General features: G+C 37.5%; 1 protein-coding gene and 1 pseudogene across 22 annotated transcripts in view; one reads left to right on the top strand and one right to left on the bottom strand.

Moving 5' to 3' along the window:
• The window catches only part of PLEKHA5 (pleckstrin homology domain containing A5), a 236,855-nt gene that overhangs the window by 19,241 nt on the left and 200,403 nt on the right, over positions 1-17,211 (bottom strand). For 11 of the 21 annotated variants that reach the window (XM_082351900.1, XM_082351901.1, XM_082351877.1 and 8 more), the window contains 5 exons: positions 15,773-15,808; positions 15,192-15,254; positions 13,927-14,007; positions 13,644-13,793; positions 1,794-1,895 (listed from right to left, as the gene is read on the bottom strand). In XM_082351900.1, the coding sequence (XP_082208026.1) occupies positions 1,794-1,895; positions 13,644-13,793; positions 13,927-14,007; positions 15,192-15,254; positions 15,773-15,808 (432 nt within the window). The remainder of the gene's footprint in view (positions 1-1,793; positions 1,896-13,643; positions 13,794-13,926; positions 14,008-15,191; positions 15,255-15,772; positions 15,809-17,211) is intronic. The other 10 variants (XM_082351899.1, XM_082351905.1, XM_082351879.1 and 7 more) reach the window with 2 other exon arrangements.
• On the top strand, positions 1,906-13,637 carry LOC309609893 (COMM domain-containing protein 7 pseudogene; annotated as a pseudogene). Its single transcript has one exon. The product of its transcript is annotated as a COMM domain-containing protein 7 pseudogene (transcript).

The raw sequence follows: 17,211 nt of genomic DNA, 5'->3' as shown, positions 1-17,211 counted from the left end.
AATGAAAATCTCATTTTTGTTTTATTTTGCACTTCCTCTGGTTACTAGTTACACTGACCAACTTTTCAAACACTTGTTAGCAATGTGAGTTAAATTTTCCATTAATTAAAACTACTCATGTTCTTTGTCTATTTTTCTAATGCATTGTTTCTCCAAATTAAAAAGTTCTTTGCAAATCTAGACAGTGACTTGTTGAATTTTTAGAGGTCGAAGATACTTCACTTCTTCCTAGTATGTCATTTTTCAAGTTTTCTATATTGTCTTCATTGTTTACTTATGTATTTAACAAACACTTATATATATAGTCTGTTTTATTTGCCTGGTTCTATTCTAAGTGCTTCAAAAAAAATCAACACATTTAACCATGATAATAACCCAACAGGGGTAGGTAGGTATTATTATTATTTTCATTTTATAGCTGTGGAAACTGAGGTACAAAGCTGTTATGTAACTGGCCTAAGGTTACATGTGCAATGCTACTTCTCATAAGGTGTGTTTCCTAGTTCTGTATTTTTTCAAAAAATGTCTAACTACTGTGGTCTTTATTATATCCTAAAAATACAGAATCATTTTGTTAATTTTTTCTGGAAATTTGGTTGGAATGGAATTGTGCTTATGGGAAGAATTTCCATCGTGATAACGTTAAATCAGGCCATCCATGAACATGGTATAGCAATTATACCACTCCATTTATTCAGGTCTTCTCTTATGTCCTATAATATAGTAATTAAATTTTCATGATGAACTTTTTTTGTTAGGTTAAGTCAGGATTGGCAAACTGCTTTGGCCCATGGCTTCTTTTTTATGGCCTGTGAGCTAAAAATAAATTTTATAATCTTAAGGGGTTATTAAAAACCCCCAAACACCAAAGGTTTTGTGACAGAGCGTATACACCTGCAACATCTAAAATATTTAATATCTGGCCTTTCACAGAAAAAGTTTGTTGATCCCTTGGTTGTATTTTAGATGTTTACCATTTTTTTCTATTGTATTTAGTAACTTCAGTGTTAAGTACAGAAGTCACAACCACACATGGCTACTTAAATTTAGATAATTAAAAATTCAGTTCCTCAGTCACACTAGCAACATTGTAAGTGCCCAACAGCTACACGTGGTTGTGGTTACTATTTTGGACAGCACGCATAGAAGACAGTTGACATTCTATGAGTCAGCCTTACTCTTTATTTGTTGTATTGATTTGTTGCGTCTACTGGGCTTCCAATGCAGATGACCAAATTTACATAGGGTCACAAGCATAAAGTGACTTTTATTATTTTCTTAAATATGTATTATTTCCATTCCTCAGGGCAATGCTTTAAGACAGGTATTGTTATTTCAACTTTATGGATAAGAAAACAAACACCTGGAACTTGATTCCATATCTGCCTATTCACAAAACTGGATTCTTTATGCCAAATGGTGCTGCATCTTCATCTATTCTAATAAAATAGCAGTCAAGACAATAGGCTAAATAACGGTTTGATAAATGAGAGGGATTTAATAAAGAATGGATAAGATAATTTGACACTTCAGTGCTAAGTGACATAGTTAGCTAGGAGCACAGAACACTCTAGGGCTCACCATGTGTCCAATTGGATAAAGAACTTTTAAACAGTGAGGGATGGGCTACTTTGTGAGATCGTAAGATTCCTATCATTGAAAGTATTGAAACCCAGATGTTAGGCAGCCAATAATGCAAAAACTGTTTAGGGTGTGCATGAAGCTAACAAGATGGGCTGTACAGTACCAGTCAAAGCCAGTTAAAACAATGTAAAAATATTAGAATTCTGTACCTGAATTTCACCAAGGCGATCTAGCTGCTCTTGCATCTGGTTCCTGGTGAGAGTTACATCGTATTCTAACTTATCATATTCTCTCCATGCTCGTTCCAGTTCCTGAAATCAGAGCTTTAATTACTTTAATGGAGAAAATGTGCTGTTGTGTTATCAATCCTGTAGTTTACAACGGAAAACATAAAAAATCTTATAACTCATTTTCCTTTATTTTTTTCCTCTCTTTTTTGCTCAATTTAAGAAAAATTTACTGAGGAACTGATTTATTATTGTGCTGCTGCTATACTCAAAATTACTAAAAAAAAAAAAACCCCAAAAAACCCTAAACAACCAAAAAAACCCAAACAAACCCACCTGAACTATTTATTATTTATTCATTCATGACATCAAAATATTCAGTTGATTCTAATATCTAAAGAGTTTTATTTTGAGAAAATGTGTTATTTTATTCATAGTAATATGTTAAATTTTTCTTGAAAGTGATTTTTTAAAATGCAGAAGAGGCATAAATAAAGCACTTTCTTATCTGACGTGATTAAAATTTGTCCAGGAATAAAAATACTAAATAGGTTGTATTTTAGCATGTTGGATTTCCGATAACACCAGAAGCCTGACATGACTTCACTTAGAACAAATTTACAGTAATGTAATGAAGCTAATTCAGCTAACTAATCTAGTGAATTTTGCTCCTAGAGACTCAATAGAGGTACTACCCACCTATACTTTTCTCCTTCGGGGAAAAAAAACTACCCCCAAACCCTCAAATCATAGAGAAAACTTTCGTACTTGATAGTGTAGGTACTTTTCAGACATTTCAGAGAGTGGTATGAGGTCAAATTGATAAACTAAGGACAGGAACTATATTTGATCACTATTTTGTCACCAGTATCTAGCGTGGTATTGGCACACATGACACAACCAACAAATGTTTACTGAATGCTGTTGTAAAATGAATTAGTAACTCTTGTCTAAGAACTTCCCTTGACCATAGATTTCTTGACTTGAACTGCTCTAAGCAAAGCTCCCCTGGGAAATGTTAGTTTAACAACAGCAATAGTTTTGGGATAAGAAAAGAGGGTACTGAATGTAGAAGAGAGGTTACTGAAAATCATCTTAACAGTTAAAAAAAAAAAAAAGCAGCAATACTCAAGTTCCTAGAGGTTCTCTATTTTCTATATTCTGCAACTAGCTTACAATTGCTTAAAAACTTAGGCAATGAAAATTACCTTTAAAAATTAAAATGAGTGTTAAAATTTGGGCCATTTGGAATAACTGCTTTTTGAATTTAAGATATCTCCTTATAAGGTTTTTAAAATAATTAATTAATTTATGGCTGCATTGGGTCTTCGTTGCTGCGCATGAGCTTTCTCTAATTGCGTTGAGTGGGAGGCTACTCTTTGCTGCGGTGCGCGGGCTTCTTATTGCGGTGTCTTCTCTTGTTGAGGAGCACGGGCTTTAAGCGCATGGGCTTCAGTAGTCGTGGCTCGCAGGCTCAGTAGTTGTGGCGCACGGGCTTAGTTGCTCAGCGGCATGTGGGACACAGGGCTCAAACCCGTGTCTCCTGCATTGGCAGGCGGATTCTTAACCACTGCGCCACCAGGGAAGTCCATAAGCAGGTTTTACAATGGACTACGTTTTTTAAAAAAGCAGAGATAAACCACTGGAGATTTTTTTATCATCTCTATATTATATAATTTAGGGAGTCTATTATGCAGATTTCACAGTGAATTAAATTTTAAAAAGGCAAAGTGGTAAAGGACTAAAGATTTTAATCTCATTTATATTGTGTAAATATTACCCTCCTGACTTGGCTTCAGCAAACTGTTTTTACCTGAATCAATAAGGATATTGATCTCCTTTAAGAAAAATTGCCTGGAAAACGAAAGAAAAGAAAAAAAAAAAAAGGGAATTCCCTGGCAGTCCAGTGGTTAGGACTCCACGCTATCACTGCTGAGGACGCAGGTTCAATCCCGGGACGGGGAACTAAGATCCTGCAAGCCATGCGGCGTTGCCAAAAAGTAAAAGAAAAATTGCTTCTAGCCATCTTTTAATTTGTAAGCACCACAAAAACTGCAAATTTAAATAGTGGGCCTTTGAAGGCTTCAGGGAGGGTAAAATGAGGATAACAGACCCAGTGGCAGCCCGGCAATGAAATGAGATGGCATTGCCAGGCTGACACTGAGCCTCTTTTGTAGAAAAGTTCAAGGGGACACTAAAGGTGCTGCAGAGGCAACTAAATACAAGAACATTTTAGGATGGTGGAAATTCTTGTCTTTCTTACAGAAACACATGACAAATAGAGATTGAGAGGTAGAGGTTACTCTACTAATATTCTAGGGGTGAAGAAACACAATATACTTTCAATTTTCCTAACCTGGAAAGTCCTGCCATTGTACTGTACCAGTTGGCCTGAGTCCCATTATCCTGCTGGGCCTGTTTCTGCCTTTACCTCTGGGCTCCTCCAGCATGATTATGGGTGGGTAGTAACACAAGTCAACAGGGACAGAAAGAAAAGAGGCAGCACTGGCATAACATCAGTCCTCCTAACACCTGGCTGAGTATTTCATTAAAGAATTTAGTGGCTTATACAAGTACAACGTTAAAATCTTTAAATATGAGCTTACTATTTTTTTTGTCAAGAATATATAGGTACACTAAGGCAAATAAAAGGGGTAATGACTTGCAAATATACAATTATCTTTAAAATCACAGGCACAAGTCAGGAAACACAGCAGTGCTTTCAATAAAAACATGGACCTTCATGCCATACAGTTAAGAGAATGAGTTAAATCCTGCAATTTACAACCACATGGATGAACCTCATAATGTTAAAAAAAGCCAAATAGTATATACTACATGATGATACTTTTACTAAGTTCAAAAACAGGCAAAGCTAATGTAGAGTTTAAAAGTCAGGCAGTGGTGTTTGGGGAGGAGCCATCACTGGGAAGGGAGTTTCTGGAACGTTAGTAGAATTCAGGGCCTTGCTACGGTGTTAGCCATATTTGCGCAGTTAAACCTGTGTACTTTTCCGAGAATATGACCTACTCTAACAAAGGTTAAAAAAAAAATGTGTGTGTGCATGTGTGGAGTTGCTAGAGGGATGGCAGAAAACTTTTAAAAAAGTTGACTTAGTCCAAGTTTAAGGCTTGGAACAAGTACATTTTAATAGTGGTTACTTCTTTATAGTCTGTATTGAGGCAAGACTCAGCCACCGTGGGGAAAAAAATAAACAAACTACAAGTAGGTTTGCAATCCTCAGAGGCAATGAAACCCCAGACTACCGAAAAGATGAGAGAGGATTTTTTAAAAATTTAATTAATTAATTAATTAATTTGTCTGCGTTGGGTCTTCATTGCTGCGCATGGGCTTTCTCTAGTTGTGAGCAGGGGCTACTCTTCGCTGCGGTGCGCGGGCTTCTCACTGCGGTGGCTTCTCTTGTTGTGGAGCACGGGCTCTAGGTGGGCAGGCTTCAGTAGTTGCAGCACGCTGGCTCGGTAGTTGCGGCACGCGGGCTCGATAGTTGCGGCACGTGGGCCCTAGGGCACGTGGGCTCAGCAGTTGTGGCTTGCGGGCTCTAGAGCACAGGCTCAGTAGTTGTGGCGCACGGGCTTAGTTGCTCCGCGGCATGTGGGATCTTCCCGGACCAGGGCTCGGACCTGTGTCCCCTGTACTGGCAGGCGGATTCTTAACCACTGTGCCACCAGGGAAGTCCCTGTTCTATTTTCTATTTAAAAAATGAAGGGTGGCGTGAAGGAGGAAGTCTGGGGAGGCGTGGGAGCTGGGGGTCCGTGGGGCTGAGCGGATGCCATGGGCCACCGGCACTGCACGCAGGACCCGACCCGTGCCCGGGGCCGTGGGCGGCTACACGCAGCAGCTGAACCAGCTGGGCGCGCAGAAGTTCTCAGCCCTGAAGGAAGTGCTCTTCCACTGCCTCACTGAGCCAGAAGAGGTGGAAAGGCTTCTGGCTCAGCTCTCTGAATTTGCCACCACCAAGCAAATCAGGCCCGGCCCCCTCAGAAGCATCGTGAAGAGCCTCCTCCTAGTTTCAAATGGTGCCTTGAAGAAGAGTCTCACAGCTGAGCAGGTCCAGGCTGATTTCATAACTCTTGGGTCTCAGTGAAGAGAAAGCCACCTACTTTTCTGAAAAGTGGAAACAGAATGCTCCCACCCTTGCTCGACGGGCCACAGGTCAGACTCTGATGATTAACCAGCGTATAGATATGGAGTGGACATTTGGAGTGACGTCTGGGGGCAGCGAACTGGAAAAAGTGGAAGTATGTTTTTACGATTAAAGTTGGTGGTTAAGAAAGGAAATCAAACGGAAAATTTATACATAGAATTAACCTTGCCTCAGTTCTACAGCTTCCTGCATGAGATGGAGCAAGTCAGAACCAGCATGGAGTGTTTCAGCTAATTTCTGTCCCCTGCATCTCCACCTCGCCCCTCCCTGCCCCCTCCTCCTCCCCGGTGACTGTTCAGAGAGGCCGCTCGCTCCCAGGCCTGTGGCCGCTCCTTTGGGCCTGCTTGCCCCTTGAGAGCCCAGGTGCAAAGGTTTCTGAAAAACAAAGGATTAAGTACTTAAGGAGCCTGACAAGCTGGTCCTGAAGAGTCTTTGTTGAGGGACCCTCTACCACCTATCTCCCAGGTCACCGTTCAGATATTCAGAGAAGTGATTGCATCTCAGATGCAGGGGAGGAAATAAGTTGAGTCACCTCCCTTTCCAAGTTCCAGAGTAAACAAATGGTCTATCGCTCTACGCACTGAGGACCTTCCCCCGCAAAAGAACAAGGAAGGGCTTGCTTGTGGCTGAGGGAAGAGGCGGACTCCGTGAATGACACACGGGGGAGCCCCCAACAGAGTTTGTATGTTTGTGGTGGTGGTGCTTTGTTGATCAGCCTTTAGTGGACACATGTGTAAGAATACATGCTGGGTCTGCTCTGAAAAAAAATGAGGCTTCACTTCAGGTTTTGCCCTGTTGTGTGTAATGAGGTGGGCCTTTTGAGGCTATTTCAGCTTGTTTTGGTTCACGCTGACCTTCTCTGGTGGTTAGAAGAAGAATAAAAAAGGTTCTGAAGAAAAAAAAAAATGAAGCATAAGGCTTTAGTAAGGAATTGGCAGTAGATTTTCTGTTTCAAAATAGAGACGAGTCAGTAATATAGATATGTGACTATTAGCTTCTTAAGTGCCAACAACTCTTCAATTTTAAATATTACAGATTAATGTCCACTACTAAACCTTGGATAATTAAAATACTGCGCTATCTAAATTTACTGTTAGGTTTTGGGGATTAGGCACAAAAAATATTAATTTTGGCCACTACCACTCAACAATAACAATTCTGTCAACTGGGTATAAGAAGCAGTTGATTTTTGAGATCAGTCAAGATAAAGTTAATCTGATCTCGTTTCTACCTTCAGGATATAGAAATTTCTTCCATACATTTTTAAGAATGTGTTTAGTAATTTGAATAATTTTTTTTAAAAAAGAATACTTTTGATTTTATACTTGCCTTAGTACATAACTGCATCTCAAATAAAAATCACTATTTACTAAGCACATATCTTACTATACTATCTAATAATGACTACTATATTGGCTTTTAAATATTTATTTATTTGGCCACGCTGCACGGCTTGCAGGATTTTGGTTCCCCTGACCAGGGATAAAACCTGGGCTCCCTGCAGTGGAAGTGTGGAGTCCTAACCACTGGACCCCAAGGGAATTCCCCAATATTGGCTTTTTTAAACCAAAAAAGATGTTGCAAGGGACCACATTCAAACGGTATAAAGTGAGGTTCAACTAAATCAGGCATGGTTACAGAGCTACCTTTATTTTAAATTTCTAGTTTACGATAACAATTATAGTCATCTGTTTTGGCTACTTATAATCTTTAACTCATTGCCTAATTATAATCTTTAACTCGTATATTTAGTTTCTCTTCTAATCTTCTCTTTGAAACAAAACAATATTCCATCTCAAAGAAAGTCGTTACTTTTTACTGTACAAATTGAAGATATAATAAATTTTTATAATTATAAAAGTAGAAAGGGCTTCCCTGGTGGTGCAGTGGTTAAGAATTCTCCTGCCAATGCAGCGGACACGGGTTTGAGCCCTGGTCTGGGAAGATCCCACATGCCGCAGAGCAACTAAGCCCGTGTGCCACAACTACTGAGCCAGCGCTCTAGAGCCCGCAAGCCACAACTACTGAGCCCATGCGCCACAACTACTGAAGCCCGTGCGCCTAGAACCCGTGCTCCTCAACAAGAGAAACCACTGCAATGAGAAACCCACACACCCCACTAAAGAGTAGCCGCCACTTGCCACAACTAGAGAAAGCCCGTGCGCAGCAACAAAGACCCAATGCAGCCAAAAATAAAATAAATAAATTTATTTTAAAAAAAGTAGAAAAATTAGAATACAGGATAAGATGAAAAAAAAGACAGATTATTATGCTACCCTTTTGTTAGCATTTTTGTGAATTTTCTTTTAACCTTTCTCAGACATACACAATGGCAATTTCCAAATATAAACAAAAGTAGCCCACTAGCACCCAAATTCAATAGTTATCAATACATGGCCAATTTGGTTTCATCTACAGCATCCATTTTCTATCCCTGTGAAATTATTTGAAAGCAAACACCAGCCATCATATCATTTCATTTATAAATACTTCAGTATGCATTTCTAAAGAAAAGAAATGAAAATGAAAAAAAAATAACAGGCAAATTCTTACTTATTTAAATCATTAATATGTATTCTTTTAAAAAATATTAAAATATATATACATATATGTTTTTGTGGTGGCACCGTGAGGTTTGTGGGATCTTAGTTCCCCGACCTGGGTTAGAACCTGGGGCCCCAGCAGTGAGAGCGCCAAGTCCTAACCACTGGATTGCCAGGGAATTTCTTTTTTTTTTTTTTTTTTTGCCAGGGAATTTCTTAAAAAATATTTTTAACTATAACGATTTCCCTACACCCCCCTCTTTATTCCCTTGCTACTTATTTGTTGAAGAGAATGGGTCACTTGTTCTGTAGAATTTCTCCGACGCTAGATTTTGTTAACTGAATTCCTGTGGTATTGCTTAGTTTGCTCTTCTGTTTCCTGTATTTCCTATAAACTCCTAGTTGGATATTGAGGCTTGCTGAGATTCACATTTGATTTTCCAAACCTCACAAGTATTGCTGGGTACTTTCCACTGCAGCACATCAGGAGGTGTATCACACCTGACTGTCTCTATTTCTGGGAATGCAGTATTGTGATCATGAAATGACCAGGGTATTTAAAAACTATCTTGAAATCTTTCAAAGCATACTCATGACAATTCATAGATGTCAACAGATCTTCTGTTAAAAAAAAAATCACACTTTGCTGTCATCATAATTCTCAGTAGCTCTTTGTTACGCTGAGAATGAGAATATGAAAACATTTAATGTGCAAGCTTCTCCTCAGGGAGGTTCATTTGCCCTCCTCCCTTGCCCCTTTAAGTTTATCCATTCTAGTCTAAAATCTCCATTTACTCATGGCCCTCCCATGCAGAAGCCGGTTTAAAACATAAATAAGTTTAATGGCAGTCTATACATAATGCTTATTCACTATGTAACCCTGGGCCATCTCTCTGTGCTTCAGTTTTCCATTTTTAACATAGTAATAATAGTACCCTTGTCAAAGGGTTATTATGTGGCTTAAGTACATGTAAAAGCACTTATAATGGAATCTGGCACTCAATAAACTGCTCCAGAAATATTCACAGTATTTACTATTATTTCATATATTGGTCCTATTCTGCAGTAGATAAATGCATAAGCCATCTACCAGCCATTCGGGATGACTGGGGGCCTTTATACTTGTTTTCTGATATCTGAAAGTCCAATTTTAATTAATTAATTAACTAATTAATTATTTTGGTGCCAAAACCCAGGACTGAACTATGAAATCCCAATTTTAGATTTTTGAGTAAGAGAATCTAGATTTGATTCCAAGTTTCAGAAAGTACAAATTAATGACCACACAGACAGTGAAGTGGAATAGAAAGTATACAAGCCCTAGAATTAAAAAAGTCCTTGATTTAGGTGTTGACTTTTTCATATTGGCTATGTCACTTGGGCAAGTCATTTAACCTCTATGAACCTGAGTTTCTTCTTCATCTGTGCAGTGGAGGTAATAAAAATGAAAATAAAATGGAGATAATAATTACATCTATTTTGCACAGCATTTGCTTAAGGACCAAACCAGACAATACATGTACAAAATATAGAAATACAAATATATTTTATTGGATGAGCCCCACATTCTCATCTAAGATATGTGCATAGCGTCTGCTTTACCTGGCTCCTTGAATTGTTGGAAAGAATAAAAGCAGCACCTGTTAAGTGGATAAAGCATGAGGATATTTCTCTTACAGTTAGAGGTAAGGCCTAATGTAAACGCCCCAAGAGAGGTGACTGTAGCAGATGTTTATGCCCTCTGCCCACCTGATTTCAAGAAACTGTGGTTCAGCTCCACGTGTGCCAGTGTTCGTGGTCAATTAGCTAAGGCGGTTTGGAAATGTGGGTGAATTAAGGACCCTGGGGCAACTCCGACCAAGGAGTGATAGATACCCTGGCCTCTCCGCCTCTCCGCGGAAAATTCGGAAACATTCAGCTCATTTCCTCAGACGGTCCCCTGAGGGTCGCCCACAGTGGCGACCAACTCAGAAGTGAAACCTCTACTGGCTTTTCTCCCTCCCTGTCTCATTTTCCACACTCCCTCCCTCACTTCTGCTTCCTGTAATCGCTCCCAAATAAACTTTCTGAGCCCAGGTCCTCATCCCAGGCTCTGCTTTCAGAAGAAAACCTAAGCAAAGACAGCGACACATTGAAAACTTTCAAGGTATAACTGACTGCTATAAAAATTTTTCTCACTAATCAGGCTTAGGTTAAAAAGAAGTAGAATAAAATTAAAAAAATTAAAACGAAAGAAAGAAAAAAAGGCCAGGAGAGCACACGAAGTCATTATATGCTTAAAGCATGTGTGCGTGTGTGCATGTGTGTGTCTGGTGGGTGGGGCTTAGGGAGAGGAGATGCTGCATCAAGAATTAAATCAAGGACTTCCCTGGTGTCGCAGTGGTTAAGAATCCGCCTGCCAGTGCAGGGGACATGGGTTCAATCTCTGGTCTGGGAAGATCCCACATGCCGTGGAGCAACTAAGCCCGTGCTCCACAACTACTGAGGCTGCGCTCTAGAGCCCGTGAGCCACAGCTACTGAGCCCACGCGCCTAGAGCCCGTGCTCTGCAACAAGAGAAGCCACCACAATGAGAAGCCTGCACACCACAACGAAGAGTAGCCCCCACTCGCCACAACTAGAGAAAGCCTGGTGCAGCAACAAAGACCCAACACAGCCAAAAATAAAATTAATTAATTAATTTAAAAAAAAAAGAATTAAATCAAACACAAAGGGAACACTGCTTTACATGTTTACCTTGTGTTAGTCCTAGTTTTAATACCTTAGTGGCCGACCAGGTGAGGAGAAGATATTCTCAGAATCAAAGCTTTGATCTACAGAGGCCTTAATGTTATACCTCATATGTTGTATCTTTTATAACTCAAGGCTTGGAATTGAACCAATGCCCCAAATCAACTGTGAAAGAATCAGAGGAATCCTTTGGGATTCTGCTGGCATAAATGTAGTTCAAATTTATGTCTAATCAACATCCATTGAGTGCCAACCATATGTCCAGTATGTTGTTATAAACGCATCAATTATAGCCTTAAGCTACAAAAATGAGTATGTTTACCTAAAGGCACAAATAACATACTTTGTATTCTATGCATTAAAACATGTCTTAGAAGAACATATTGAGGGTTTGTAATGACCACTGAATAATGCTGAAGGCAAAGAAAAAAACCCCAGGAAAGTGATCATATGGGATAACAACCAGAGAATGAGATACTCAAACATGATTAATTTCTTTGAACATATTCTGATAAAACTTCCATCAGGACTGGAGTTACCTTGGGATGGAGCAAATTCTAAGCCTATGGATCAGATTTAAGTTATGAAACCTATTTGGTAAGGGAAGAAGTAACAGTTTAATGGAACATTGTACATCCCTAGAACTTTCCATAACAGACATGACATCATGAAATAGTTTCTAACTTAATTTTGATTTGACTCAGGTTGTCACAGGGATACTGAGCTTTTCATTAGCTTGGAACTGACAGCTTAACCCCTCTTCCCCTTTCTTATCTCATAATCAGCATCCTCTATTTCAGTCAGCCAGTCAGTTCTATTTTTTGCTTCTCCAAACATATCCTGCACATTCTCATCTCTGGGCTATGGTTCAGAGTGTTTTGTCCTGTGTGGACTTCCTCTTTCTTCCAAATCTTACCCATCACTGATGAACTAAATGACTTCTCGCTTGCAGACAACATTTTAGGTTCATATAGTTTCTTTATGATGATATTATAAAAAGCCACGTAGATCTAAGTCTTCAGGACTATGGTTAGAAGACCTGCACTTGACCTCTGGGCATTGCATTTATTTGCTTTGTAATGTTGGGTAAGTCATTCAGTTCAATCATTCATCACATTTTTTTTTGGGGGGGGCTGCGTTGGGTCTTTGTTGCTGTGTGTGGGCTTTAGTTATGGTGAGCAGGGGCTACTCTTCATTGTGGTGCGCGGGCTTCTCATTGCGGTGGCTTCTCTTGTTGCAGAGCACGGGCTCTAGGCGCACAGGCTTTAGTAGCTGCAGCGTGCAGGCTCAGTAGTTGTGGTACACGGGATTAGTTGCTCCCTGGCATGTGGGATCTTCCCGGACCAGGGATAGAATCCGTGTCCCCTGCATTGGCAGGCGAATTCTTAACCACTGTGCCAACAGGGAAGTCCCAATAATAGTATTTTTTTTAAAAAAGAATAAGTATATTTAATATAAGGTACTTAAGAGGCACAAAAACCAAGTTCTGATTTATATAAAACCATGGTATATTCCTTTAAAAACAGTTCATGTTTGGAATGTGAATTTAGTGTTTAGAATTGAAGCCATGTTGAGATTCTGGTAGCTTCACAGCTTGGAAAGACCTCTCTTAGTGAAGCTATACTGTCTGTGGACTTTCTTAAAAGGTAGCTGCCCCCTAAACAGCCCACTGAAGGTATAGACAAGGGTGTGTTAGCAGTTTTCTATAACAGGTGGTTTTTCCCCTTTCAAAGGGCTGCTTGGGCAGGTGCTCTTACTGTCTTTAGAAATGATGACATCATAGGATCTAAAGTAGACTGTTTAAACTCATGAAACACTCAATTTATACACTCTAAGTAAGACTTTTAGATTTGGTAATCCCAAGAGACTCTTTATTAAGTAACTCGACTATGAGTTAAAAGATTCTGCTAATTATATTTCTCACTCAAAACTATCATCTAAACTTAGATCACACTGCAGCTATAAAATGGTAATGCTGACAGCGTCTTAAAAGCATTTCACAGGAGCCTGTAATTGAAATGGGTGGTTAAATGAATCCAATTACTACCTTCCAAAAATTATTATAATAAAACATTTATTTTCTTAACACAATAAATTTTAACATTTTTAAGAACTTTTCATTTTCATAATATATAACCAGGTGTATTTATCTTCTCTGTAAAACTTCTTCACAAAGAACAAAAGCCCCACTAATTAAAAAAACAAAAAGACCACCCTTTGTTTTTGTTATTATTAACTAATAATAACAAATTAAATTTTTGTTATAATAAAGAAAAATCCTAGAGAAAGCCCAATTAAATAGAGATATAAATAAATAGGAAAAAAGAAAAAAAAAAAAAAAAGAACTACGTAACATTCCAGTGACTCTTACTAGGACAGAAAATCTGCTACTTACAGCAGTGGCTCGAGAGAGTTCTCGACACGTGCTAAGCAGTCCATTTTGTAAATCGTCCCTCTGTAACACCACGGTCTGAATGGCTGCTGGGCTATCTGCATTCATTTCTATCTCTTGGCTGGCTGACAGCAAAGCTTGCTCAAGCGTGTACTATTATAATAAAAATGATTACACTTAATATTCTGCATCATCAAATTAATTCTTTTTTACTTTAGTTATCAGTGTCCTGATAATAATGATATAAAGTAACATCAATTGTAGATAATAAACATAATTGTCCTACTTTCTCCTTGTGGAGTTGCTGAAGTTTCTCTTCCAGAGCATGTACCACTTTATCTTGCTCACATAATCGGCTTAACTTGACCTAGGTTACAAGAGAAGACGTCTTTTGTTAGCAATTTTTAATTTTCCCTGTAATTGGATTTAGGCATAATAAAAAAACACATTTAAAACAGCCATGGAATAGCTAATTAGATCAGTCTTTATTTCAATCAGTAAAATAAAAACTAAAATATAGCTTATAAAGATAGAATGCTTAAAAAATGCATATAGAGTAAAAAAGTATTTTCAACCATACTATTTAACCTACATAATTCAAAAGATTCTTAGTAATCAGGCAGTCTCATATGACTTTAATGAACCATTTTAATGTGGTTGAGATATTTTCTCTACAAACTGCTGGATAGGTTAAGTAACTTATGCAGTCCTTAATTAAAACACAGACTGGATTCTGTTTTCATATTTTTAAAATTATGTTCTTATGTTCTTCAGAAAAATCGCTTCTAACTACAATACAAATAAAAACACTGCTAATGGAGAAAAATCACTTTTAATAGTTTTAATGTTTTAAATTCTTGGTAATACCCCAATTTTTTAAATTATAAAAATATGAGCGGGTACTTTAATAAAATTTCAATCCCGCAATAAACCAGTTCACTGCATGTCTGAAAATAAAAACCCTGGACAAACTGTAACTATGTCCCAAACGTTACTGCATAATGATAAGACAGCAAGAAATTTGAAATTCCACTTTCTTTGCCATTTATCTACTAAAGTAACCACCTTATCTTTGTTAGACAACACAACTCAAGCTACATCAGATGGAATACAATTGAAATGAGAAGGAGGTACAATTCAGTGGAATAAAACCAGGGGAAAGGAGGGAAGAATGAGATATAAATAGGGACGTCAGTGATGTAAAATATGATTAAGAACAATAACAAAGGATGCAGTGACAGAATTTCTAGAGGTCAGTACTTTCTCTAGATGACAATTTTACTTTGTCTCCAATCCTGCATAATTTTATATCAGAAATAGTCTTTGCTTTCATTTAAGTGATTCTAAATTATGGTCAACTGCTAACTATGGGCGTGGGGTGGGCAGGGAATAAATCAGGAAGTGAGGATTTAATTGGCGCAAAAACGTTACTTATTTGATGTCATTTTGGACGGCAGGAGAGGAAGAGGAAATTTTTTGTCATGCTTAGTTCCAGTGTTTTGCCAGAGAATATGACAGAGCATTGATAATATACCGCATGCTAATACGTACATCAATATCTACTTCTTCAGGTCTGTATTTGTACAATGTGCCTCTACATTCATCCTGTGACAGCTATAAGGGAAAATGTCATAGAGCAACTTTAAAAATAATTTTAAAAATACACATTTAATTAGCTTATAGTTAATATTTTAGATTTATACAACAGTAACAAAAAATGGGTTTTTAATGATTCTTATACTTTTAGAAGTTTAATTCAAACACAGATCATGACAAAAATAGGAAATTATTTAACAGTGATACAATATGCAAGATACATAAGAATGATGTTAACTTAGGCTTGTCAAACAAAATAATAAGCTGGCCAAACAAAATTATACAGCACCTTACATTTTCCATTTGCGAGACACACATTATTTTAATGAAAAATTGACAAATACAATCGTAGCAACCGAGTTGAATCAAATTTTGAATCAGGCATATTTCAACAGTCAAAACCATACCTTCACGGTATACACATAATCACACAACTGTGTATGTGTACACTCAGATGCCAACACATCTTAGCACAGTTTTATTAACAAAACCTATAACACGTTGTATACATATACATAATATATAAACACACATACACAATGTAGACTTATCTTGTTCCTCTGTCTTAAGAACTAAAAGATAATGGAGGAAAAGGATGGGTTTAATCGAAAAGAGGTAAAGCACTCAAAAATCTCTTAAAACTGAAAGCCTACATTATAAACTATGGACAGTCAAATTGCATAAAAAGTTGGTAAGTGTTTGCTGACACCATGTGCTTCATTATATTGTAGTGAATTATTATTCAGTGTATTTAAACATCCTTTTTTCAGCTTCTTCCAAATATCTTTTGGTCAGGCAAATCCTCATTTCTGATGGTGCTTACCAAGATTTCAAAAGCCATCCCAGTCAGTTATACCCCAGGTCACATCATAGCGCCTCTGCAGGCAAAACTGCACTATCTCTCTTGTCTTTTAACTTTATATTGACTGCTAGACAGTAACAAAAACATAGTAGGAAAATGTAATTGGGGCTCACTGCATGTTTACTAAATGGTACACTTTTTCTCAAAGTGGGGATAGGAGTAATGTATCCCAACTACATTCTAGATTGGAAAATTAAATCTTGTATATACATATACAAATGCACAAGAATGTAAAAGTTACAACTATATACGACCTGTCTGTAAAAAACTGCTTGACATTTACATCTCAAGAGGCATAATTAAACAGTAGATAACTTTAAGTGGATCTAGGAATGTGGGAATCAGGAGATTAAAAATGTAAGCATTCCAAACATACAATAATAAATCCTGGATTTCCATATTTCACTTCAAGACACTGCTTTCACGTACCTCATGCAAATGATTCTGTGACTATTTAGGGGTATACACAGTGATTATTAAGCCACAAAACTTTCATAGAAGTGAACATCACATGAAAAATGAATTTAATGACAAAAGTCAGAATATTTGTGCACTATTTTAAAATAAAGACCACTGAATATGTCCTGAGAAGTGTCAATTGTCATTCTAAATTAAAGCACCCAGATCCAAGAAAATAATTTATACTTCCACTTGAAAAAAGGAAGTAATGAAAAATAAGTTTTAAAATGCTTAGATCCAGAATAAAAAATGTGAGATAATGCTAAAATTAGTATTTCTCATTTTTTAAGAAATAAAAGATGTAAAGCCTTAGCTACTAAATGTCTACATATACTTTGCTTATTTAATATTTAAAGTTAAACGCCAAACAGCTTTACTAAACCATGGAATGCATAATTTGAACATAACTAGTGGCTAGTGCTATATCTAGATTAAAATATGCTTTGTACCCTATATCCCAGGGTCAAAAGAAAAAAAGACAAGTATTTTAAAATGGAAACTTAGTAATTTGTAAGAAATATTTAGGGTAATGGTATAATATTTTTATTTAGGGAATCTTACTGCATATTCATTTTCATATCAGTTGGCATATTATAAAAAAGAAAGATGTGTACTGTGTACTTATAATTTTAGAGTGGTATCTCCTTAAAGCGA

The sequence above is a fragment of the Balaenoptera borealis genome (assembly GCF_965194805.1).
Source record: "Balaenoptera borealis genome assembly, chromosome: 13".
Taxonomy (NCBI): domain Eukaryota; kingdom Metazoa; phylum Chordata; class Mammalia; order Artiodactyla; family Balaenopteridae; genus Balaenoptera; species Balaenoptera borealis.
The sequence above is the reverse complement of the archived record's forward strand: the minus strand, read 5'-3'. Positions and strand labels throughout refer to the sequence as shown.